Source organism: Garra rufa, chromosome 19 (genome assembly GCF_049309525.1).
Source record: "Garra rufa chromosome 19, GarRuf1.0, whole genome shotgun sequence".
Lineage (NCBI taxonomy): Eukaryota > Metazoa > Chordata > Actinopteri > Cypriniformes > Cyprinidae > Garra > Garra rufa.
The window spans coordinates 42,486,218-42,509,987 of NC_133379.1; the positions used below are offsets into that span (position 1 = coordinate 42,486,218).

The following is a 23,770-nucleotide window of genomic DNA, read 5'->3' on the forward strand; positions in this document are numbered from 1 at the left end:
TGTGGGATTGCTGTGCTGATGTTAGAACTGTTTTTATTACACAGAAAACCTGCAAGAGCCACAAGGAGCTCTCGGAGAAACCGTGTCCACCTGCGGCCAAACCGCGAGCGCTGCTGCCGCCCGATCTCAGGTGCGTGACGCTTACGGCAGGTTCGTTTGCACAGCGCTTCACGCTGCATGCGATTTCACAGCCGCTTCACACAAAATCACACTGCTATGTCTCTTTAATATAGAGCGATGTGATAAGAGTAATGAATTTCAACTTAATATAGGGATAGTTCACTCAAATGAAAATGTGATGTTTATCTGCCTACCCCCAGGGCATCCAAGATGTAGGTGACTTTGTTTCTTCAGTAGTTTTTTTTTTTTTTTTTTTTTAACTCAAACCGTTGCAGTCTGTCAGTCATATAATGGCAGTCAATGGGACCCACAGCTTTGAGAGTCAAAAACACACACAGACGAAACCAAATTAAACCCCGCGGCTCGTGACGATACATTGAGGTGTTCACACACGATACGATCGGCCTGTGCAAGAAACTGAGAAGTATTTATATCATTTTTTACCTCTGATCCACCTCCATGTCCAACTGTCCTGAGTGCGTTCACAACAGCGGCGTGTGACGTGTCAATGTGATCTAACATAGCAGATGCTCGTGCGGAAACGATCTGTCGCATGTATACGTCACTGATTGTTTACACAGAGATTGTGGTTCGACAGCTACTCCAAATGGTAATGACCTGTGCTCGTCCTGATTGTTGAAACTGACTCAACTAGGGATGCTCATTTCGGTTAATTTTCCTGACCGACAACCGCTGCTCGTTATCCGATCATTAACCGTTAACTGATAAAATTAGAATAATAAATTCGTTTAAAATAAAAATAGAATGCACGAGTATCTGTGGTGATACATAAAAATACAAGCAAATGTTTTATTTTAACGTGCAAACAGCAGCATACAGAGCAACAACAAAAACTGCATTCATATACTCAAATTATATCACGCATGAGCAGCGCTTCTGAGAACAGAGAAAAACAGAATGAACAAAAAAAGGATAATATAAATAGGCCTACACTAAAAATGTATAAATTAAATAACTACCTAATTAAGATGACAAAACTAAAACACACTGAATCCTTCTATGCGCTTTGAAGAAAGGTACCGTACCGGTCTTGTTCTTCTCGTCGGACATAAAAACATATAGCAGGCCAGCTTATACCTCAGTTTTTAACATGTGGACACTGGACATGCTGTACGGATAGACTGGACGCTGTCTGTAAACGCTAAGATCCGTGACAAAAACACTTCACAAAAATCCTTTCAATTTGCGGTTCGGGTCTTTTCATCCACTAGTCATATGTGGAGAAACGTGTTTTCACAGCGTTCAATAGCCAATCACAGACATTTCTGTTGATGACATTATCGCAATGGCCAATCAGAGGCGGCTATGTTACGATCCTCTCACCACTCAAAGTGCCGGTGTTGTGCCTTTTTTCGACCCCTGCCAAATTATGACCCCCTCTCGTTGAAAGCGCTACCTGATTGCCTAATCCTAACCCCACCCCTAATCCTAACCCCTCCCCCACACCTAACCCTAAACCTACCAATACTAGGGGGGTAGTAATCTGGCGGGGGTCAGAATTGGGCACAACACCGGTTTCAGTTCTGCTGAATATTATACCTCCACGAACTCTCTCATTAAAACAAAGAAAGTGTAGACATGATGTAAATAAGAGATTCATTGTACAGAGTAAAGGTTATTTTATTACTTTTATTAACTTTGTGAGATTGCGATTAACTACAGTAATGTATGAGTGACAGCTTTCCAGTGATTGTAAGGGGAGCGCGCACCTTTTAGACTATAATTAATTCAGAATTTGAATACATTTATTCATGGATTCACTCTCTGATAACCCAATATCGCTATTGCCATCATGTTGCATAGGCTACTTACACGAGTTACACAAACTAAGAGAAGGTAAAGCAGGTGCTTACTCAACGAAATATGTCTGGACAGCCGCACTTTTACACGCGGCCGCGAGTAAACATTATTTTTTCTTTTCTTTCACCATGCAGCAAACTTTATATATATATATATATATATATATATATATATATATATATATATATATATATTTTTTATTTTTATTTTTATTTTTTTTAAACCGTTTAACTGATAGTAATAATCGGTTAAAATTCTTACTGACGGTTAACGGTTAAACGGTCAATATGAGCATCCCTAGACTCAACTCATCCAGGAGTGTTGACTTTTCACCGACTCCCAACTTTTGAGCTTGATCGACTGTCACGCGCCGGCGGTGGTGAACGCGCTTAGAACAGCTAGACATTGCAGTGGATCAGTTTTAAAAAATGAAAATTTTTAGAAATACTGTTCAGTTTTTCGCACAGACAGATCATTTCATGTGTTAACACCTCAATCTATCCCCACGAGCCGCAGGGTTTATTTTGGTTTTGTCTGTATGTGTTTTTTTTGACTCAAAGCTGTGACTGCCGTTATATGAGACTGACAGACTGCAGTGGTTTGAGTTAAAAATCTTAGTGTTCTATTGATAAAAAAACAGTCATCTACATCTTGTATGCCCTGGGGGTAAGCAGATAAACAAGTTTTTATTTTTGGCTGAACTATCCCTTTAAGTGTCTTCTAGGCCTCGTCATTCGCCATGTGCGTAGTTTTTTTGATTGACCTCTGATTCCCAGGAAACGCTCTGTGGAGGATCATTTGAAGGAAGCCAAAAAACTGAAGCACAAAGCAGATGCTACGGTGTGTAAGAAGTGTTTCGTTGACTGTGATGCGGTGCTGTACGGTGTGTTCTACGCTCGATCTGACGCCGATTCTCTGTTCCTCAGCCGGATAAGATGGCTAAAGCGCTCCGCTACCTGGAGGCCGCGCTGTCGTTCGTGGAGAGCGCCGTCGCCATGGAGACGGAGCCGCAGACGCCCAAATCTGCGTACACCATGTTCTCTGAGACGGTGGACCTGATCAGGTGTGAAATCGCTGCTCGTGTTCAGTGTGACGTTAGCGATGCTTGTGTTTGGGCTTACGATGATGTCTGTTCAGGTTTATTCTCAAACTGAAGAACTACGCGGATCCGTCAGCCGGCGCCCTCGAGAGGGATTTCTGCGTCCTGTGGTGAGAACCGACACGGCAGAGATGGAGAGCGTGCGTCTGTCCGCGTGTGACCTGTGTTTGTGTGTTCGTCCCACAGCATGCGGTGCCAGTCTCTGCTGCAGATGGCCCTGTTCCGCTACAGACGAGATTCGGCGCTCAAATACTCGCGGACGCTCACGGATCATTTCAAAGTGTGTGATCGTCAGTGTGTTCTGCGGTTTCGGACGCTTTGACGTCAGCCTCATGGTCTTTGTGTTTATTTTCAGAGCTCGTCGCGGTCTGCGTCTCCCTCCGTGTCCAAGTGAGCGTCCTCAGAGCACCTCATTGATTCGGATCGATGCGCTTTCCTTCTCTTCACCGGCTGTGTTTGTCCCCGCAGGAGCACAGCCCCGTCTCCCTCCGGCGGCGCGCGGGTCATTCCTCAGCCCATCCAGCAGGTGGCGGCGTCCTACGTCAGCATCACGGCCCTCTTCCTGAACGCTCACGAGACGTGGGAGCAGGCGGACGAGATCGCTCTCGGAGGCAGCGGTAAGACGGGGGTCAGGGGTCACGGGAAGCTGAGCCTCGTTTGTCTTTAGGAACGTGTTTGTCCTCATCTGTAAAAAAGAAGCTTCTGCCGCAAACGGAGTTGATAACAGGTTCAGGGTTAGTAGTGCCATCAGTTGATTTAAAATCAACGTTCGTTATAACATCGCTATTAGGGATGGTTCGATACGTGTATCGGTACCGTTCGGTTCTCGGACGAATTCCAAATGGAAGTGATCATCCCTATCACCTTTGTAGGGGGACTAAGCGAATCTGCTTAGTGCTGACAGACGCGGGTGTGTTTAACTTGAAGTGGCGCTGCCCCGCTTCAAGTCGAACACACCCGCGTCTGTCAGCACGAAGCAGATTCGCTTAGTTATGCTTACAATAAAAAGACAGCGACATCTGCTGACAGAGACCATGCTGTGTTGTCACGTAAACATCCCAGCTGAAGATAATGAGGAAATAACATCGCTCCCTTCGCCAAGTGCATTGCAAACGACTACATTATGACCTGCACGTGCCCTAAGTCCTCCCACAAAGGTGATAGGGATGATCACTTCCATTTGGAATTTGTCCGAGAACCGAACGGTACCGATACACGTATCGAACCATCCCTAATCGCTATTTAACCCACTCTTTCATACTAAAGCAGCTTTACAGAAAATCGGGATCATCTGGTTACATTGAGGTTGGTTTACATTCAGAAACGATAAAAACCATCAACCAGATGAGATTGGCTACATATGATGTGTTTCAGTGCTGCCATTAAAGTGACACACGGTTTAATTTTTTAAGATCGCATTGAGATTCTCTGAACGTGATGCACACGAAGACAGTATATTTGATTTTACGTATTTAATATCTGAGTTGTCAATTCAGTTTCCTCATTTTTCAAGTGAATTTTCATGACAAATAATTTAAAATTATTCATTTTATTTTTTAAAAATGAAACACTTTGGCTTTGTGGAGTTGGTTTGTTTACATAAACCATACGATATGGGAAACGGAAAACAAAACGCATGCTGTGTTAAATTTAGTTTTTCTTCAATGTTGAATGACAAATATTAATGGCAGAGATTAAGATATTGTTTTTCCCAGCCCATTTTGATCCTTTATATTCATTTAAAAAGTAAATAAGAGGATTGTTTTTAACTTTTACCTGTCTTGTGGTTTTTGCAGGTTTGCTGCAGGAGCTGGATTCAGCCGTTGGTCCTCTGAGTCTGACGTCCTCCATGAGCGCTTTAGTGCGATACGCCCGTCACGGCCTCCACTGGATCAGACTCGACACGCAGAACCCGCGCTGACGCTTCACTCCAGCAGCGGCTCAAACGGCCTCTGGAGCGTCACATGAGATCTGTGGTTCACACACACATCAGGAAGTGGCAGCTTTTATTTATTTGCACAATGATCAAATTGAACGATCGTTCTCTCTTTAACTAACGGCTAATGAAGCGCTTCACCCGCGTGTCGTTCTGACACTTAAACATCATGTTCTTCCCTCTGCACTGAACGAACCTGCGTGACGTCCTGCACATGTGACGCTCTGCTTCTGCTGCTGAACTTCCTGCTCATTTCCAACACAACATCACTGCGTTCATGATGAAGCCAAAGCCCAGCAGCGTGTGTGCGTGTGTGTGTGTGTGTGTGTGTGTGTGTGTGTGTGTGTGTGTGTGTGTGTGTGTGTGTGTGTGTGTGTGTGTGTGCGTGCGTGTTGTGTGTGTGTGTAAGTGCGTGTGTGTGTAAGTGCGTGTGTGTGTGTGTGTGTGTGTGCGTGGTGTGTGTGTGTGTGTGTGTGTGTGTGTGTTGTGTGTGTGTGTGTGTATAAGAGAGTGTGTGTTGTGTGTGTGTGTGTGTATAAGTGCGTGTGTTGTGTGTGTGTGTGTGTGTGTGTGTGTGTAGTGCAGCAAGTGCCTTTAGATCAGATCAACTTAAGCAAACACTAAATAGAGTGAGTGTGATTACAATGCAAATATTTTTCATTTCTAGCTTTTATATGGTCACCTTTGACCCGTTGGAGAAACAGTGACTGTCACGGAAACTGACGCTGCTGTTGTTTGTATGTACAGCCTGACCTCTGGAGTTTTTCCTCATCTTTAGTCTTGAAGCAGATATTATAATATATTATAATATTGTTGATCAAATTTCTTTTTTCTCTTCTTTTTTTGGAGCGGGGAGACATTATTGTATTTATTTGCTTTAGCAGGTATTTATTATATAATTTATGACCAAGTGCAGAATTAGTTTTCAGAACAGCGTTGAGCCGGTCGATTGGTCGGACGGCTCGTTCTTTTAGGTTGTCACGCCTCATTGGTCAAATCCTTTGGCACTTTTTAAATGGAGCACTAAGTATTTCCTGTCCATCAGTATTTCCTTTCTTTATAATCTTGGGTCCAGAGCAGCAGATATCGATTGACACTCAAATGACGATTTGTTTTACTTTCTGCAAACTTTGGAAGATTAACATACGGAGAAGGAATATCAATATGAAACTATTTGTATTTGTTTTATATCCTGTGATGTGGGAGTTTGGGTTGGTTTTCTACAAGGCTATCAAGCTCACGAAGGGTGGAAGTCTGATTTGATGATTGTTGATAACATAATCATTATAGCAGGTGGCTTTGTGCGTCACATTGTTAAACAAAAAAAGTGTGTAAATTTTGTGCCTTATTCCTTTTTTGGGTGACTGAGTTCAGTTGACGTAAATACAGAGAACTGAAGATCTGTTTTCTTAGGATCTGTTTGGATATGAATTGAATTAAATCTTTATTATCCCTTATTGTTTGTACTCATTTGTTTTTGGCACCTCACAGGTGATATAACGACACATTACAACAAATATAAAAAAAAAAAAACTGACAGAGGGATAAAGGATCTCTTAATAATGCTTTCTAATTGCTTCCTTGTTTTTCTAATTCATTTACTATCATGAGATGTGGATGTTAGGCTCCACAACTATTTACTGTTATTACAGGTTCCTACTTTCTTGGACCAGATCAAAATGATCATTTTGAAACCTACCTTCCTGATTGTGTGTCAGGACAGCTTATTAAAAAAATACTGATCACATTCATGGTGGACCCTTCATCATTACCATGGTTCTTCATGAACACAACCAATGCCAGATCAGCAGCTATTCAGACAGAAGTTGTCATGAATTTAATTTCATTATTATGAGCAGGCACTAAAACTGCAGATAAACTTCCCCAGACAAAGGATCTCTGACCAAAACACAGTTTGACAAATCTCCAAACCAGAGTAAAAGATTGCCGCATGCTCGCTGGTTTAAATCCTATCTCTCTGGTAGGTCTTTCAGAGTGGCCTGGGGAGGGGAGGTATCCAAAACTCATCAACTGGTCACTGGGGTTCCTCAGGGATCAGTTCTGGGACCTCTCCTCTTCTCCATATGTACCACATCTCTGGGCCCCATCATACAGGTGCATGGCTTCTCCTACCATTGCTATGCTGATGACACACAGCTCTATCTTTCATTCAAACCAGATGATCCATCAGTAGCTGCAAGGATCTCAGGCTGCCTGGCGGATATCTCTGCATGGATGAAGGAACACCATCTACAGCTCAATCTGGCAAAGACTGAACTCCTTGTCTTTCCTGCCACTCCAACTCTACAACATGACTTCTCCATCCAGGTAGGTTCATCAACAATTACCCCATCGACTTCAGCCAGAAATCTGGGTGTAATCTTTGATGACCAATTGACTTTTAAAGACCACATAGCTAAAACTGCTCGATCCTGCAGGTTTGCATTGCACAACATCAGAAAGATCAGGTCCTTCCTAACAGAGCATGCTGCACAACTCCTCGTCCAGGCCCTGGTCATTTCTGGACTACTGCAATGCTCTTTTAGCTGGTCTTCCAGCATGTACAATCAGGCCTCTACAAATGATTCAGAATGCAGCAGCACGGCTGTTCTTCCATGAGCCCAAAAAGGCCCATGTCACACCTCTCTTCATATCCCTGTGTGGCAACGGAGGTAGTCATCAAGAATTCTCTGTAATAAAACTTTGGATCCCTTTTACTTAAGAAAAGGTTCCCCATAACCCATTCCTAGAAAACCTAAGTTTTAACAGCTATAGGTCTAAAAGATACCGACTACGCCACCCCGAAAACGGGGAAAAACAAATTACCAAGACACACAGGTTCGATAACGGCTGAGTCAGGACATGAGACACTGATGAAATATAATAGAAACTTTATTAAACAAAATGATTTACCAATGTAAATAACAAAAGAAAATAAGCACAACATGGCAATTCCACATCTACTCCAGGGGCCTGTTTCAATAAGGAGGTTCAACCAACTCTGAGTTAAAACTTGAACTCTGAGTTGACTTACCCTGAGATGGGAAACTCTGAGTTTTCGGTTACAGAACAGCTGAAATGAGTTAGTTCAATCCACTCTGAGTAGGTTGACTCTGAGTTTAGTGCTTGCAGCTTGACTATGAAAAGCCCTGATCAATGGAGCTCTGAAATTATGATTCACCATGGCAACAGCTCCCGCCAAAAAGACCTCTGCATATTTCGAGCCAATGCTTAACTTTAATTCTTAATAATTATTAAGAATATAATTATTTAATTATTAATAATTAGAATATCAAAGGTAAAAACTGGCAGAACGGTAAGTTACTGAACTATTAATTTTCATGGTATCAAACAGGCAAAAAAATAAAATAAAATAAAATAAAAAATAATAATTAGAAGAAGAAAACAGCTAAACATGGAAGTAAACATAATTCAACCAGGTAAAGCTTTAAGCATAAAGGGTTCATGAGTGTAGGCTACATGATTTTACAAATATTTGACATTAAAATATGTCATATAAAAAAACAATTATGTGTCTAATTTCACTTTGCAGCAGCTTTTTCCACATAGTCTAATGCTCTTTCACAAAATGAAATGTTCTCTAATCCAAACGGTTGCATTTCTTAATTAGAGTAATGAAATGAAGCCAACAGCATGAAGGCTCGCAAAATGATGAAGAACAGATGAAGAGGAGATGGAAGTATTGGAAGAATATTAAAATCCAACATGAAAAAAAAGAATAAAAGTTGCATTTGTGCATTTATAGGAAAAAAAGATGACCTAGTAAATTTAACAGCTGTGGTGGTGGTTATATATATATATATATATATATATATATATATATATATATATTATACATTTTCATCTGCCATTCTTCCATTCCATACAGCAATCAGCTTCATATTTGATGGATTTGTGCTCAGTAGGCAATGACACTAAAATTCTCAGAAAGAGCATTAGAGCAAGGCACACTTTCTTTACCGCTCTGCATACAGTGTCTGTACTAATGTGCTCTGACTACCATTTAAAAATGACACAGGTCAAATAAATACACATGTCTAATCAAAATAATCCTATACTATATGATAAATAATAATCGTATTTATGAAAGGACATGCCATTTTTGTCACTTTGACAGTGTCTGCATGATGAAAATATGTGCAATAAATTAATGCACCTAAAAATGCTTTTCTTACTTAGTATTGTCTTGTTGTTTCCAATTAAAAAAAAAAAAAAATCTAAAGATTCTTAAATCAAAATGTCTTTCTTTTTTCTGTCAAAAAGGTTTTTGAAAAAAACATTCCAGGATTTTTCTCCAATTTTCGATGGGAGCCAACAGGTTGAAGGTCCAAATTTCAGTTTCAATGCACCTTCAGAGGGCTCTACATGATCCCAGCCAAGGAATAAGGGTCACTGGAAACTTCAACTTCAACCCATTGTAGTCCACTATATGCAAAAATCCTGGAATATTTTCCTCAAAAACTTTACTTTTTTTTTTATTTGAAGAAAGAAAGACATGAACATCTTGGATTACATGGGGGTGAGTAAATTATCAGGACATATTTTCTCTGCAAGTGAAGTTGTCTTAAGTTGAATATATATTTAATTAAACATTCTGATGAAACTGTTCCATGTTCTTCATCAGCACAGTATTTTAAATGTAATTGTGCTGTATTTCTTTTAAAAAAAAAGCTAAAAATTTAAAATGTACATTTTATATGGCATTTGTAAAGACTTTGTATTTTGTCTTTTAAATAAAACTGTCCATTTTCCACCTTGAGCATGCTTTGAAACTTTATTGAAGGTTTTTTTTATTTTAATGATTTGTAAAATAACAGTGTTTCTCTGTAGAACATTTAGTGCTTTTATTGTAGTAATCTAGGTAAAATCTGTCAAATAAGGGTTTTACACTGTAAAAAAACAGTCAAACCACTGGCAGATACAGCTGCCAAACAAAAACCACAAAGTTAAGTAAAATATTGTAACTGAAACAAGGGAAATTTTGTAAAATAAAGGTTTTATACTGTAAAAAAGGTCCCGTAAAAAAACGGTCAAATGACTGGAAGCTGTGTCTGCCAAACAAAAATTTTTAAATTAAAGTTAAATATCATAATTGAAACAACGAAAAATCTGTAAAATAACTTTTTTCTGTAAAAACTTCTCTCTGTAAAATTATTGTTTTTGCACTTTATTTCATTTTTTATATATTTTTTTTACAGTGTACAGTGTAAGGTGTTTATTTAATCTTTTAAGTGTATTTTTCTTATTTTGAATATTATCTGTCAATTGGGTAAGAAAAATAATCTTGTTTCCAGTTGCATTAAGATTATTTTTCATGTTTTAAGTAAAATGCACTAAATTTACATTCCAAAACACTCATTAAGAAAAGCATTTTTGAAGCATAAATGAATGAATGATGTATTTAAACATCACTTGCGCTTTAAAAAGGGGGAGGAGACCGAAAGAAACTCTGGGTTTACCGAAGAAAACCTGCTCCCGACCAGGTTAGGTTCACAGAGTAAGTTGCCATGGTAATTGACTCTGAGTATAAGTTACCTCTCTTTCAGAAACGGGCTTGACTTACTCTGCTTTCTCAGGTTTAACATACCTCCCATTCTGAAACCGAAAACCCAGAGTTTCCCTCATTTCAGGGTTAAAATACTCAGAGTTTTCACTTAACCTCCTTTCTGAAACGGGCCCCAGGGCTGGGGGCCTTGTCTTCCTAATTCCTAAAGAAAACAAAACACAGCAAAACACACATGCACTCACACTCTACTGCCCCCCTTAGTGAACACTGCACACCGAAGGATACCACCACCAGCAGAGAAGATGGACTTGTCCCTCACACTACGACTGGTCACCCCAACCTCTGGAGAGAAAGCAAATTACGCTTTAAACACAAAGTAATGTCACACACAATAATTAAATAGGCCACCGCTTACAATTACATATGGCCACAACACCACAAGAAGTACAATTGCAAAAGGCAGTAATCAAAAAAAAAAAAGAAAGAAAAATAAATATACACAAAAATCAACACAAATCAGTTCAAAGTATTAATCCTTTAAAACGCCAAACCTCAAAAATACGGTGGAAACTGTGGAATGTTGGTCCCAAATCCGAGAGTATAGACCTTTTTCCTGAGCAAACGATGAGCGCCGTCATTACGAATTCTAACGTCAGATTGAATGCCTTTCTGTTCCGGTTTCCATAGGAACCCATTCAAATAGCGTCCATCTGTTTTTAATGTAGCTAACGTCCGCTGCCTCGTGTCATCTACACACTCATTAAAGTGAGGCACTGACAAATGACGGTCATTGCGACATTGCCAAGTGATGGCGCTATGGAGCCATGTGCTTTTTAAAAACATTTTAATAGGTTTAACATTAGTTTATTAGCTCGGAATATACCCTAATTTGACTAGAAACAATGCAGACCGGAAATGCAAAGCATTCTTTCAGTTAAGAGTCGGACTTACTTCTGTGTTCAGGAAAAACGTCTATAAGAAGTAATATACAAGAATTGATTGAGTTTGGTTATTCGGAGCGAGTCAGACCACCGCCCGGCTGATTCTTCAAGAGTCTAAATGCGGGATGAACTCACAGATTTAAATAAAGCATACACAGTCCGACGGCGCGCTGACAATGGCCTCTGAATACGGCATCAACGATCCAACAAATTGCAATGTACAACACCACAAGGCTTGTCTATACCACGCAGTTGCCCAGTAGGTAAACGAAGATCCAACGAGAATATGTAGATGTGCAGCAATACTGTAGACACGACGAAACCAAAAGCCCACTGCAACGGCTCTCACCCCTTAACGGTCCTCAGTCCACACAAACAAACACTCCCGCGCCACACCGAAATCCGACGACATAACCAGTAACAATAGGGGCGCGCATGTTTAGCTATCTACGTCTGCCTTTATAGGACAAACATTATGAATGAGACAGACCACGCCCCCCAGTGTTGCCAGACGTACGATAATTATCGTATTTGTACCATAATTTTGACCTCTGTACGATGTACGATCAATAATACCACAATGTACGATAATTTCAGAATTTTGTGACACCATGGTCGTTGTAATTATAGAGCTTCTATTCTCAAAGATCTAGCTGTGTGGATCCTACGTCTACCTTCATGATTGTGAGGAGACGTGAACGTGGCGTTACGCATCCAATCTTACGTCTTCTCAACCAATCATCGTGGAGAATGGCTCTCTCTCACGAGCACAAAAGTTGACGTTCCTGTCGCACTTAGGTCAGTTGTTTCAAAACTGAGTTTGTTAGTTTAACAATAAAGTATAGAAATTGAGTGCTGAAAAGGATAAATAGCTGTAACATCTAGATTAATAGCTGTATTTTGAACGTTTGGCTCGGGTAAGATAATTAGTTTTTGTCATTACAATAAGGTATAGAAAATGAGTGCTGAAAAGGAGAATAGCTGTAACATCTAGATAAATAGCCTATCTTTATTTTGAACGTTTGACTCAAATACGATAATTTTCTCCCAGATACGATAATTTTGAGCTTCTGGTACGATACTTGGACATTTCCAATCTGGCAACACTGACGCCCCCTCATAAAAGAGAAACCGTGGTCCTCGGCTACACCTGCACTGGCTACCGGTTACAGCTCGCATCAAATTCAAGACACTGATGCTGGCCTATAGGACAGCCACCGGCTCTTCACCTGCCTGCCTCCATTCACTACTAACGCATCTACACTCCCTCCAGAAGTCTGAGATCCTCTAGTGAAAGACGCCTCATTGCACCACCACAGAGAGGAATGAAATCACTTTCCAGAACATTCTCGTTCAACGTTCCTGCCTGGTGGAATGATCTTCCCACCCCTCTCCGGAATGCAGACTCCTTCACAGTTTTCAAGCGACTGCTGAAAACCCATCTCTTTCGAAACTATTTGACCAAATAAAATAAAAAAAGTTCTCCTCTCTTTCTTGATCTTCCCTTTCTAGCATGTACTCATCTAACAATGCCTGATATATGGTATTTTTGAGCACTTCCCACTTCGATCTGCCTCCTTAGGATGAATCGCTTGTTGTATTCCCCAACTGGAAGTCGCTTTGGATAAAAGCGTCGGCTAAATGTAAAAGATTGGCGTTAATGGCTAATTTACAAGAGGCTATTGCAGAAATAAATTGGATTCATTGAATTAAAATCTGAACTCAAATCATTAAACAATCTGTTGGAGATGTTTTCAGCGTCAGTGTTTCATCCTCAGGGACCTCATTTATAAAGCATCTGTACGCTCAGATTTGATCTTAGAGTGTTTAAATCCACGCTTACGCTCTTATTTGTAAAAACTGGCTTTGACGTGGAAAAGTGCTTAGCTTCACATCAGAGTCAGAGCAGATGCACTTTTTTGAAAATGTAAGCTGTTCTAAATTAAAGGTTTTGGATGATGATGGCAATGTTTTATATGTTGATAACATTAATTAGGAGTCGTTTACAAGGCAGAGAGCTGAAACTATACAGTTACGCACAAGTTCAAGATCATTTGCGATTCATAGATTTTACATCTGAAAGAGACGTACGCATATTTGACAAAATCAATCAAATCACTTTTATTGTCACATCACCACAGCACCTGTGCCTAGGTGAGTGAAATTCTTGGGAGCGAGCTCCAGACAGTGCAGGGACAATTTACATATAGACAGTTACATACCTACAGGATTATACAGAGTGACAATATGCAATATATACATACATACATAGTACACACAGTGTATGATTAGACAAAATGATCGTAAGATCAAATTTAGGATGGTTTCTGCGCAACATTTTATAAATGAGGCCCCAGATCTCCTATGTGTTCGGGTCATGTAAGCCAGTGGTTCTCAACTCCAGTCCTCGAGGCCTACTGCTCTGCACATTTGCACATGTTTCTGAGTCTGACACACTCAGTTCAGTTCATGGATCTTTCGTCTAATGAGCTGATGATCAGAATCAGGTGCCTTAAATGAGGGAGACATACCAAATATGCAGAGCAGTGGGCCCCGAGGACTGGAATTGAGAAACACTGTACTAAAGCATTAAAGACAAACAAAAAAACTTCTTAATCACAATACTACTTCAACTCATTGATATGCACCTCAATGAGCTTCAGCTAGTGGCTATTTATACCCACAGGCTCAACCATTGACAGACATACAAGCAACCAGCGGTTAAATGCGCCAATTACCAAAACTTCAGTCATAAATATGTATTTATTAACTTAGCAAAATTATTATTTCACAACCACGTAAACATATTTCTTGTTTTGTAAGGCTGTTTGATTTTAAAACAACAAACAAGCCCTATCATCTTCCAAATGTGGTTTCCCACATCTCCCATGATGCACCACAGCACAGATTTAAAAGTGCCTCCTGGGGGCCATTAGGTTTTTCAGCTTCCTCCAAACTGATTCTAATGGAATTGCTAACTGATTCTAATGGTATTGTCACAGTGCAGCTATTGCTAATTTATACTGTTCTTTTGTCTTGGAATTAGAAAAATTAGTAAATGTAAAGGCTTGTAAAAATGTTTTATCCTTTAGTTGTATTAAAAAAACCACACACATTTGACGGCTCTGTTTTGAACTTTTATCCTGACTGCAAACAGCTAATCTCCTGTCTGAAGAACACTTGACAGAGTCAAATCGTTTCTGTGGTTTGGACTACAAAACCCAGAGTTCATAGCGCACCAGAACACGGAAGAGCCGTCGATCCGTTCATAGTGGAGGTGCTGTTGTTGGAAATGCGGTAAAACATCGACAAAAACATCAAATTCACACATGTAATTTCATTTGGTTTTAATTAGTGTAATATCGAGCCGTCAGTAAAGTTAATCTCTGATATTTCCTGTACTTGAGTCCGTCGCGTTTGTTGTGTTGACGTTTTCCCTCATGCTGTCGTGTTTTGGTTGTTTAAGCAATTAACCTTATTTATTTATTGTACAGACAACAAACACTGTTAAAATAAATAGGTCTTTAGTGCAAAATATTAACGAAATTGGACAAACAGCTTTGAAGTGGTTACTTCTAGGATAAAAACAACATTAAATTCATTGATAATATTCGATGTCTTTGACAGTCATTATCTCGTTTATTTTAAATATTTATCTGTATATCTCTCGGTGTAGCGTTTTTGAAAGTATAGTTTGTCATATATGAGCCAATCCCTGCTTTAAAATAATAAAAGACACCGAAAAAGAAAGATCTTTATTGTGCTTATAATGTTCATGTGATGTTCAGATGAACATGTTTGTGATTGCTATTGTTATGAATCTAGTTGAGTCACAGTCTTCAAAGGGTCTGTTTCTCAGTATGAAGAATAAGTGCACTGTGACTCTTGAACAAAGATGATCTCTGTGTGGAGAGAAGCAGAGACACAGAGTCCATTCAGAAGAGCTGTTTAACAGAGACAACCAACAGCATGTCAATCATGGGATTTAACCGTCTTCTCATTTGTGATGTATTTTATTCAGTTTGAGCGTCAGTGAGTAATATGAGGTCTTATTGGACTCTGTCTGCTGTGTCTTTAACTGCACTAAACTCAGTTTGTCTAGAGTTCTGTGCAGCCGTGCTCTTGAACGCGTCTCTTTATGCGCAGGTGCTGGCGTGTGTGAGCGAGACATGGTACCTGAACATGGGAAGCAGCAGAAACGCTCGTCGCAGCCGTCTAGTAGCGAGGGTGAGGCGGACGGATCGTTCGTGTTTGAGGCCAAAGAGGCCTGGAAGGATTTCCACAACTCCCTCAGACAGTTTTATGAGAACGGAGAACTCTGCGACGTCACTCTGAAGGTATCTGAATGAATTCGGTCGCAGTAGGTTGTTCTTTCATGCATCTGTTAGATTCTAATTCTAGTTCTCTCCCTTTTGTTTTGCACTCAAGGTTGGAAACAGACTGATACCATGTCACAAACTAGTTCTGGCCTGCGTTGTTCCGTACTTTCGTGCCATGTTCCTCTCAGATATGTCAGAGGCCAAACAGGACTTGATTGAGATACGAGATTTCGATGCCGACGCCATCCAGGACCTGGTGCGTTTCGCCTATTCCTCGCGCCTGACGCTAACGGTGGATAACGTTCAGCCGTTGCTGTACGCGGCCTGCATCCTGCAGGTGGAGTTGATCGCCCGCGCCTGTTGCGAGTACATGAAAGCTCATTTCCACCCCTCCAACTGTCTGGCCGTTCGCACGTTTGCGGAGAGCCACAACAGGGTGGACCTGATGGACATGGCCGACCGTTACGCGTGCGAGCATTTCAGCGAAGTGGTGGAGTGTGAGGATTTCATCTGCGTTTCGCCACAGCACCTGAAAACGCTGCTGGCCTCCAGTGACCTGAACATTCAGTCTGAGACTCAAGTGTACAACGCCGCTGTCAAATGGCTGAAAGCCAATCTGAAACACCACGACGTCTGGCTGGATCAGATCATGTCTCAGGTTAGCTGCCCAGGGCCGAAATGGAAAGTTTGTTGGGGATCATTTTTACAAGCACTGTTTAGTAAATAAGGTAACATGACCTTTTACGTGAGGAAATTTGTCTGCTGAAATATCCTGCTGGTCCTCAATCAATCAATCGCCTTTGTTTATACAGAGCTTTTAACAATACAGGCTGTGTCAAAGCAACTTTACAGTATTAAATAGGACAATAGTGTCAATGGTGTTCTGTGTTGCAGCAAAGTCTCCGATTCGCAACGGACTCATTTGGTTCCCGTGGTCTTGCACCAACGGTCAGTGCACAACCACTAGACCCCAACACCCATTGGCCATGAAGTCCAACAAAAGTTTGAGTATGGTTGGACCGGTGCAAACATGGTCAGATGTTGAAGTATGCAGCAGGATCCAGGTTCAGTGTGTGACCAGTAAGTGGTGGCACTGCACAGATCCAGCATTGCATTTCAGAAATGGGCTTGGATCCTTTTGAGGTCTTGTTGTTGGCAAGTGATGTTTTATTAACAAATTTCGGGAGGAGCTCGCACAGATAATTATCATGGCCAATTCACCCTTAGCGATCACTCTCCCTATCCGATCAGCACAGGAGAAATCCCTATAAATAACACAACAATCCTACCTTCATCAGCTCTTGTCTTGTCAGTACCGTCTCCTCACCTTCAGCCCATTGGGGGGAGCGCTTATTGGGTTCGGGCCAGTGCCGAGCTCGGACCCCTCTCCCGGACGGCACGCCAAATACGCACCACCTTTCGCTCAGTTTATTATCCGTAAGAAGGAACTTGTGAAATGTAATAAAAGGCAGTTCTGGTGGGCTTTTCTCACACAGGTGCGTCTTCCTCTGCTGCCGGTGGATTTCCTCACAGCCACTGTTGCCAAAGAGGAGATGATCAAGGCCAATTTGAACTGCAGAGACCTTTTGGATGAAGCTCGGAATTATCATCTGCACCTCAGCAACAAGAGCGTGCCTGATTTTGAGTATTCCGTCCGTACGACTCCCCGCAAACACACCGCAGGTCAGGAATACAGCCGTGCTGCTTTTTCCACACTTGCGTACATTTAGTTGTTTTTTTCCATCATTTAGCATTCAAACATCTCACAATCTGTCTTACTCAACGCACCGTCTTTAACTCAGACCTAACCCTTTCTTTTGACAGGTGTGTTGTTCTGCGTTGGGGGACGGGGCGGTTCCGGTGACCCGTTCCGCAGTATCGAGTGTTACTCCATCAGTAAAAATAGCTGGTTCTTTGGGCCTGAAATGAACAGCAGACGCAGACACGTGGGAGTGATTTCAGTAGCAGGTGAGAAAGAGATATGAAAAGCAAATGAAACAACAATTTCAGAAGAATTAGAGAAGGGTTCAAATTTTTTTTTACTTTTGCTTAGTGTTTTAAACTTTTTTTTTTTTTTTTTTTTTCTTCAACTTGAGAGTCCTTGTGTTGAGTCGATGTAGTCTTATTTGATGAACTCTAAAGCGCAAACGTGCTTTCACTGCATGATGTGGCCTATTAGAATGCAGTGTACTAGTATAGGTGTACACAGGGTCCCAAATGAACACCCGCCAAGCTTTAAACATTAACAGTAATGGAATGTAATATCATGCTGTGACATGATTAACTTTACCAAAGCGTGATTATCTAATGGCTAAGTCTGCATATTTCCAAATGAAGCGCAGCACTGTGTTCATTTACACCTCAGCAGATCATGACCCAGTGTTTTCTGTCGGTTCAACATAAGACTTCAACAAATAATGCAGTACAAATATCCAACTTAATTTAGGGAAATATCAAGATATCGATTTTTATCAGTATCAAACATCCCTAACCCAATTCTGGTTAAATAATTAACACTGTTAAAAAATGGATCAGATTCAGTTTTATTAGGTTTTTATGCAGTGTGGACGCTGCAAAAGCAAACCTATGAATAAAAATTCACATTCATCCATTTACAGGTAAAGTTTATGCTGTTGGAGGCCATGATGGCAATGAGCACCTCGGGAACATGGAGATGTTTGATCCACATACTAACAAATGGATGATGAAAGCCTCCATGAACACAAAACGGTATGCCAAATAGCAAGGTTTCTTTGACCTGGTGTTCTGCATTAATGCTTTTCTTAAAATTAAGAGTTGTAATCCATTTTTATTTAATTATTTATAGTTATCCATCCATTCACCTGTCCAGCAAAATAAAGATGTTGTACGAATTGAAATGAGATATGAGATATTGTCCTGTGTTTTGTCTCGGATCAGGAGGGGGATTGCGCTGGCTGCTCTCGGCGGTCCTATCTACGCTATCGGTGGTCTGGATGACAACTCCTGCTTCAGTGACGTGGAGCGCTATGACATCGAGTCGGACCGCTGGAGCGCAGTCGCCTCTATGAACACGCCCAGAGGCGGCGTCGGTTCTGTGGCGCTCGGGGTACGAATGACCTCATCGTGAGACGCTTAAGGCCCGATCACACCGAGAACGATAACTATAAAGATAACGTTCTAAAAATCATTTCACATTCAAAAGAATAGCAGTGTTTACACCACAACTATAACGATAACGACACAGGGCAGCGATATCGTTGGGATCTCTTTTTAGAACAATTTTTTTTTTTTTTTTTTTTACAGCTGATGAACGATAAAACACTGACAGCTAATCAGACTTCATTCAAATTTAAAGAGCTTACATATTTGAATTAGCATGCTAAATTGTAGAGAAGCAAACAGACATCGCACAGCAACAGAGTAACATAAAACATAAAATTACCTCAGGAATTCAGTGCTAGTTTGGAGAACATTGTCTTGCCTCCTTTGAAGTGGCAGCAGAAAAGAGTACGTATTGTTTATTCCACTACATGGACTACATTAGAGAGATTCACTGTTTAGATGCGCTCGAACCCTGTGTGCTGAGGACATCTACTGGCTGAAGTCGTGTAAATGCAACAAAAACATGCAGTTATCCTTCACTGGTGTGGACGCAAATATACTTATCGTTATCGAACGGGCCTTTAGACTTGATTGTACACTAGGGCTGGTCATTGAATATTAGCAACATCGCCGCACTTTGCAGATAAAAAAAAATGTAGGAATATCTTGAATATGGCAATAAGATTACAAGTTTAACTTATGAAGAGAATAAGCCACTCACGATTATGACAGCTAGAAGATTCTGCCTTCAGATGCTTCCGTGCGTTTGTGCGTGAGCGATCTGTGGAGGTCTTGTTGAGAGCGGCGTTTGGCGTTACGGCCGATCGCAGACGTGTTTGTTGAATGCCGAACTCACTGACCAATCAGAGGTGTTTAGGTTAGCCAGAATCCACTCAATACCACTCAAAATGTTTTCATTCAGCACACTTACACTTTAAATACATTTTTATTTATATAGCTTTTTTACAAAAGCTCCACCAAATGCAGTGGGACAATCAGGAAGTCGTCTGTTATTTGTGAGAGAGAAGTTTGTCAGAGGAAGGTCCACATGGCTGTAGTACACAGCTAAACGATCATACAGCCTATGTGGCTAGTTAGCGTCATGAGTTCAGTTAAGTAGATATAATAAATCATGTTCTACACACTGGTGAATCCTTTCATTATAACCAACTATGTGTACATAACATGTAAATGAGAGATTAATTGTGCTTCATTGATCATAACATGTTGTTTTTAGCCCAGCCCTGTTGTGCAATCTGTTCTCCAGCCTGGACAAGCTTTCACTTTTATTCTAATTTTTTGAGAAGGACCAATGACTTTAATCTTTTCTGTTCAGGAGTGTCAGGGGTTTGATTGGCTTTATCTGATGTGTTCATCAGGGCTATGTGTACGCGGTCGGAGGAAATGACGGCGTTGCGTCGCTGTCCAGCGTGGAGCGGTTCGATCCTCATCTGAACAAGTGGACAGATGTGCGAGAAATGGGGCAGCGGCGCGCAGGAAACGGTGTCAGCGAACTCAACGGATGTCTCTATGTTGTTGGTAAAATCAGAATTTGTTCATCATTATTTTACCTTACCAAAAAAACAGACCCAACTACACTCTGATATCTAGACTGATATCTGTGCGCTTCATGTGACGCGTGTTTGTCTGCAGGTGGGTTTGACGATAATTCTCCGCTGAGCTCAGTGGAACGCTTCGACCCCAGGGCTAACAGCTGGGAGTATGTGGCGGAGTTGACCACGCCCAGGGGCGGAGTCGGCGTTGCCACGGTGATGGGGCGTGTTTTTGCCGTGGGGGGGCACAATGGAAACATCTACCTGAATACAGTGGAGGCCTTCGAGCCCCGGATGAACAGGTGAGACACAAAGGAGGAACATTTCTGAAGAAGATTGTGATTTCATTCACATAGATTTACTGACTGTGTGTGTGTGTGTGTGTGTGTGTGTGTGTGTGTGTTTTCGCACCAGATGGGAGCTGGTTGGCTCTGTGTCTCACTGTCGGGCCGGTGCCGGTGTCGCCGTCTGTTCCACTCACATCAGTCAGATTCGAGATGTCGGCCAGGGCTCCAGTAATGTCGCTGACTGTATGTAGCCACATTGTCATAGGATGACACACTACAACACTAGCGCTTCAGCCTCAATACACAGAAAACACCTGCTTTCAGCTCTAATGTGGCTCTGAAATCAGGTGTCTGGCGCTGTATTTATGGAATTAACTCTTGTCTTCTATATGACAAGAGAACTTTTTTCCTTTAATTTTGTGTTAGTGGAAAGTGTTGTTTTTTTTCTAGCTGTGAGATCACATGATCACTGTATCTGGTGTCTGTGATGATTTCTGCTGCCTGAACTGCTGAAAGTAATTTCTCTCTTAGACAATAAGAAATCATCTGTAAACTAGAAGTGTTCAGAAGTAAAGTTCAGTTCTCTGAATGTCCACGACATGAGTTTAGTGAAGCGTTTCTGTGTTTGAAAGGCAGAATGACATCAGATACTCATAAATGCACAAGTTTAAAAACTTTGACTTTGGGACACAGAGCGATCAAAAAGAGATTGTTCTGCAGCCGGTTGTTTGTTTGCGTGCATACAATCACAGATGCGATTCGGACAAAATGAGAGATTCTTGAGCAGTAGCAGAGTCATTTCTAACATGATGAAGTGACAGTGACACTTCTGTTGTGAGGCACGTCTCATTTATGAGTTAAGACTGTCTTAATGGAACCCTGTGTAAGATCTGGACTGGTTTTACATCTAGATTTGTGCTGAACAGTCTAGACTCTAGAGTGATGATGAGTGATAAAGGTTGTGCTTTTCACTGCCAAACATGAACTTAAACGGCAAGCTGAGAGAAGCTCAGATGCTTTAATACGTTGCTTTTGTGTATTACAAATGTAACGCTTTTCTGGCTTGGTTATATTGAATTCTCTTTTTTCACATGTTTTAGTCAAAAGTGAAAAAAAAATACTACGTTTTGAAACAGATCCGTTATACAGTGAGGGAATACACTGAGATTTGTGTTTTCTTTTCCCAATGTGACTTGAGTCTTATTTGAAAATGACTTTGAATTATGAATATAAAATATTTATTTTGTCTAATGCATTTTTTTCTTAGATTTGGAAAACAGTTCATATTGTTGCTTTTATTCAGTAATTATTGGTTGGATTCCAGCGTTTCCAGTGACATTTGAAACATCTGATTACATTTGAGAACTGCTGTTGATATTGTTGAAATGTGTTCTACATTATATTTCTGTCACAGATGTTTCCATGTTGCATTCAGTGATGTGAAACAACTATAAATATAATATTCATATAGTGATTTATTTAATATTTGTGCAACTTTATTCTGTCTCCAGAAGGACAGAATGACATGTCAATTATTACTTGTAGCTGCATTTCTGTACCTGCTGGTTTAAATGCAGTATATTTGATGGATATTTATCTCAAACAAAAAAATGTCTGAAGAATGACACTTCTATTCACCCATGTGTACATTTTAGTGCTTTTGCTCGATATCTGTTTATTTATTTCCTTCAGTTTTTTTTCTTTTGTGAATTTTTTTTTTTACCTTATAACAATTAAATAAAATTACAAAGCAAAGTTTCCTTTTCTGTTTTTAAAACCCTGAATTTGGAAGAAATGGGTTGGTAGTACATTTCACCTGCAACAGTAAACAGATTATCTAACATCAGCCACAGTTTCCTTGTGTGCAGTTTAATGTACAGCGTTGAGTAATTTGTATTTTGCTTTTGTATTTGCTGCTTTTTTTTATAGTTTACTGTCAATTTGGTAACCATGCTATAAAAAAGGTTAAAGTGTAACACAAAGATTTTATTCAAAATATATTGCCCTAAAATATGTGCTGTCATAAGGGTTTTGAGAAAACCTCTTTGGACTTTGAAGTTTAAATTTTATTAGAATGACAAAAGAAACAGAATTAACAAATGTGTAAAGCAAAGTGAACAGATAGACTTGTATTTAATTCAACATCTGGATCCAGTACGGTCATCAGAATGAACATTTGTGCATTGGGTTCTGCACTTCACGCTAGGGTGAAACTAAATGTGTCTACATTGGGTAAAAAAAAAAAAAAAATCTGGAAGTGTTTGAAAAACAACGGTTTGGTCTGTTGACAGATGTTTCTCCAGGTCTAACTGGGGTTTGGATTTACTGCTCTATTCTCACACTAGATTCCTTCTCTTCTCCATTTCTGTCACCGATGGAGTTTGGGTTCCTTGCCACTGTCGCCTTGCTTAGTTGGAGACACTTCCTTTTTGGCATCGTTACTTGCATCGACTTGCTCAGACACTTCTTAAGAAAACTGAACTGAGCTGGACGGTAACATCACTGAATTAGCAATGAACTGACTTTCACTGAAGAATTGACTGTTAATGTTCTCCTGCATTATTGACACTATTTTCTTGATTAACACCATAAAGCTGCTTTGACACAACCTGCATTGTATAAAATGATCGACTTTGAGAAGAGGACATTCGGTGTCTTTGGGGTTCAGAGCAATCAAGAATTCAGGCAGTTGGTCAAGTCAAGAGATTTTATGATAAAGGCTAATCTTCTGTCTCTGAAAAATGTTTGACCCAAAACAGAAAACATTTGTATGATTATATAATATGTGCAGACTGAAATGTTTTTGGGAAAAATGTTTTGTTTCATTCAAAAACATGTAAATCAAGCTATTGTTAAAGAAGAATTAAACTTTGTTTAAAAAAATATCACTCTATTTAAAGTTAAAAAATTACCTAGAATCACTCCCTTGCAAATGTACTATTTTGTGAGCATATTCTTCAGAACATAATGACATGTCACATGTTTTTGTGTTGTATTTAATGTTGGACTTTAATGTGTCACAGCATCAGATGATCATGTATGTTTTACAGCTTGATCTTTGGACTCCGATGAGGGTGAAAAGA

At 40.4% G+C, this 23,770-nt stretch overlaps 2 protein-coding genes across 3 annotated transcripts in view; both read left to right on the forward strand.

Annotated features, from left to right (window-relative positions):
• Positions 1-6,433, forward strand: part of aff1 (AF4/FMR2 family, member 1) — a 10,272-nt gene extending 3,839 nt beyond the window's left edge. Inside the window, exons 12-19 of the mRNA XM_073824077.1 lie at positions 45-130; positions 2,718-2,781; positions 2,868-3,004; positions 3,079-3,150; positions 3,227-3,320; positions 3,396-3,430; positions 3,509-3,657; positions 4,837-6,433. Of these exons, the coding sequence (XP_073680178.1) occupies positions 45-130; positions 2,718-2,781; positions 2,868-3,004; positions 3,079-3,150; positions 3,227-3,320; positions 3,396-3,430; positions 3,509-3,657; positions 4,837-4,961 (762 nt within the window). The 3' untranslated portion in view covers positions 4,962-6,433. The remainder of the gene's footprint in view (positions 1-44; positions 131-2,717; positions 2,782-2,867; positions 3,005-3,078; positions 3,151-3,226; positions 3,321-3,395; positions 3,431-3,508; positions 3,658-4,836) is intronic.
• Positions 6,434-14,689: 8,256 nt separating this feature from the next.
• On the forward strand, positions 14,690-23,636 carry klhl8 (kelch-like family member 8). Of its 2 annotated transcripts, none has more exons than XM_073825096.1 (10): positions 14,690-14,741; positions 15,591-15,781; positions 15,873-16,421; positions 17,260-17,446; positions 17,588-17,731; positions 18,382-18,493; positions 18,683-18,851; positions 20,227-20,386; positions 20,501-20,702; positions 20,815-23,636. In XM_073825096.1, the coding sequence occupies exons 2-10, from the start codon at positions 15,614-15,616 to the stop codon at positions 20,936-20,938; spliced, it is 1,815 nt and encodes a 604-aa protein (XP_073681197.1). In that variant the 5' UTR covers positions 14,690-14,741; positions 15,591-15,613; the 3' UTR covers positions 20,939-23,636. The 2 variants fall into 2 exon arrangements, with proteins under 2 accessions (XP_073681197.1, XP_073681196.1); XM_073825095.1 differs by having other exon boundaries at positions 14,695-14,775.
• Positions 23,637-23,770: the final 134 nt, after the last annotated feature.

What these genes read in the sequence shown, in the direction of transcription:
- klhl8 (XM_073825096.1), top strand. Translation starts at nt 15,614, where the DNA reads ATGGTACCTGAACATGGGAAGCAGCAGAAACGCTCGTCGCAGCCGTCT. An exon ending in GCCTCCATGAACACAAAACG is followed by an intron (nt 18,494 to 18,682) that starts GTATGCCAAATA and finishes GTCTCGGATCAG; the next exon opens with GAGGGGGATTGCGCTGGCTG. An exon ending in CGGATGTCTCTATGTTGTTG is followed by an intron (nt 20,387 to 20,500) that starts GTAAAATCAGAA and finishes GTTTGTCTGCAG; the next exon opens with GTGGGTTTGACGATAATTCT.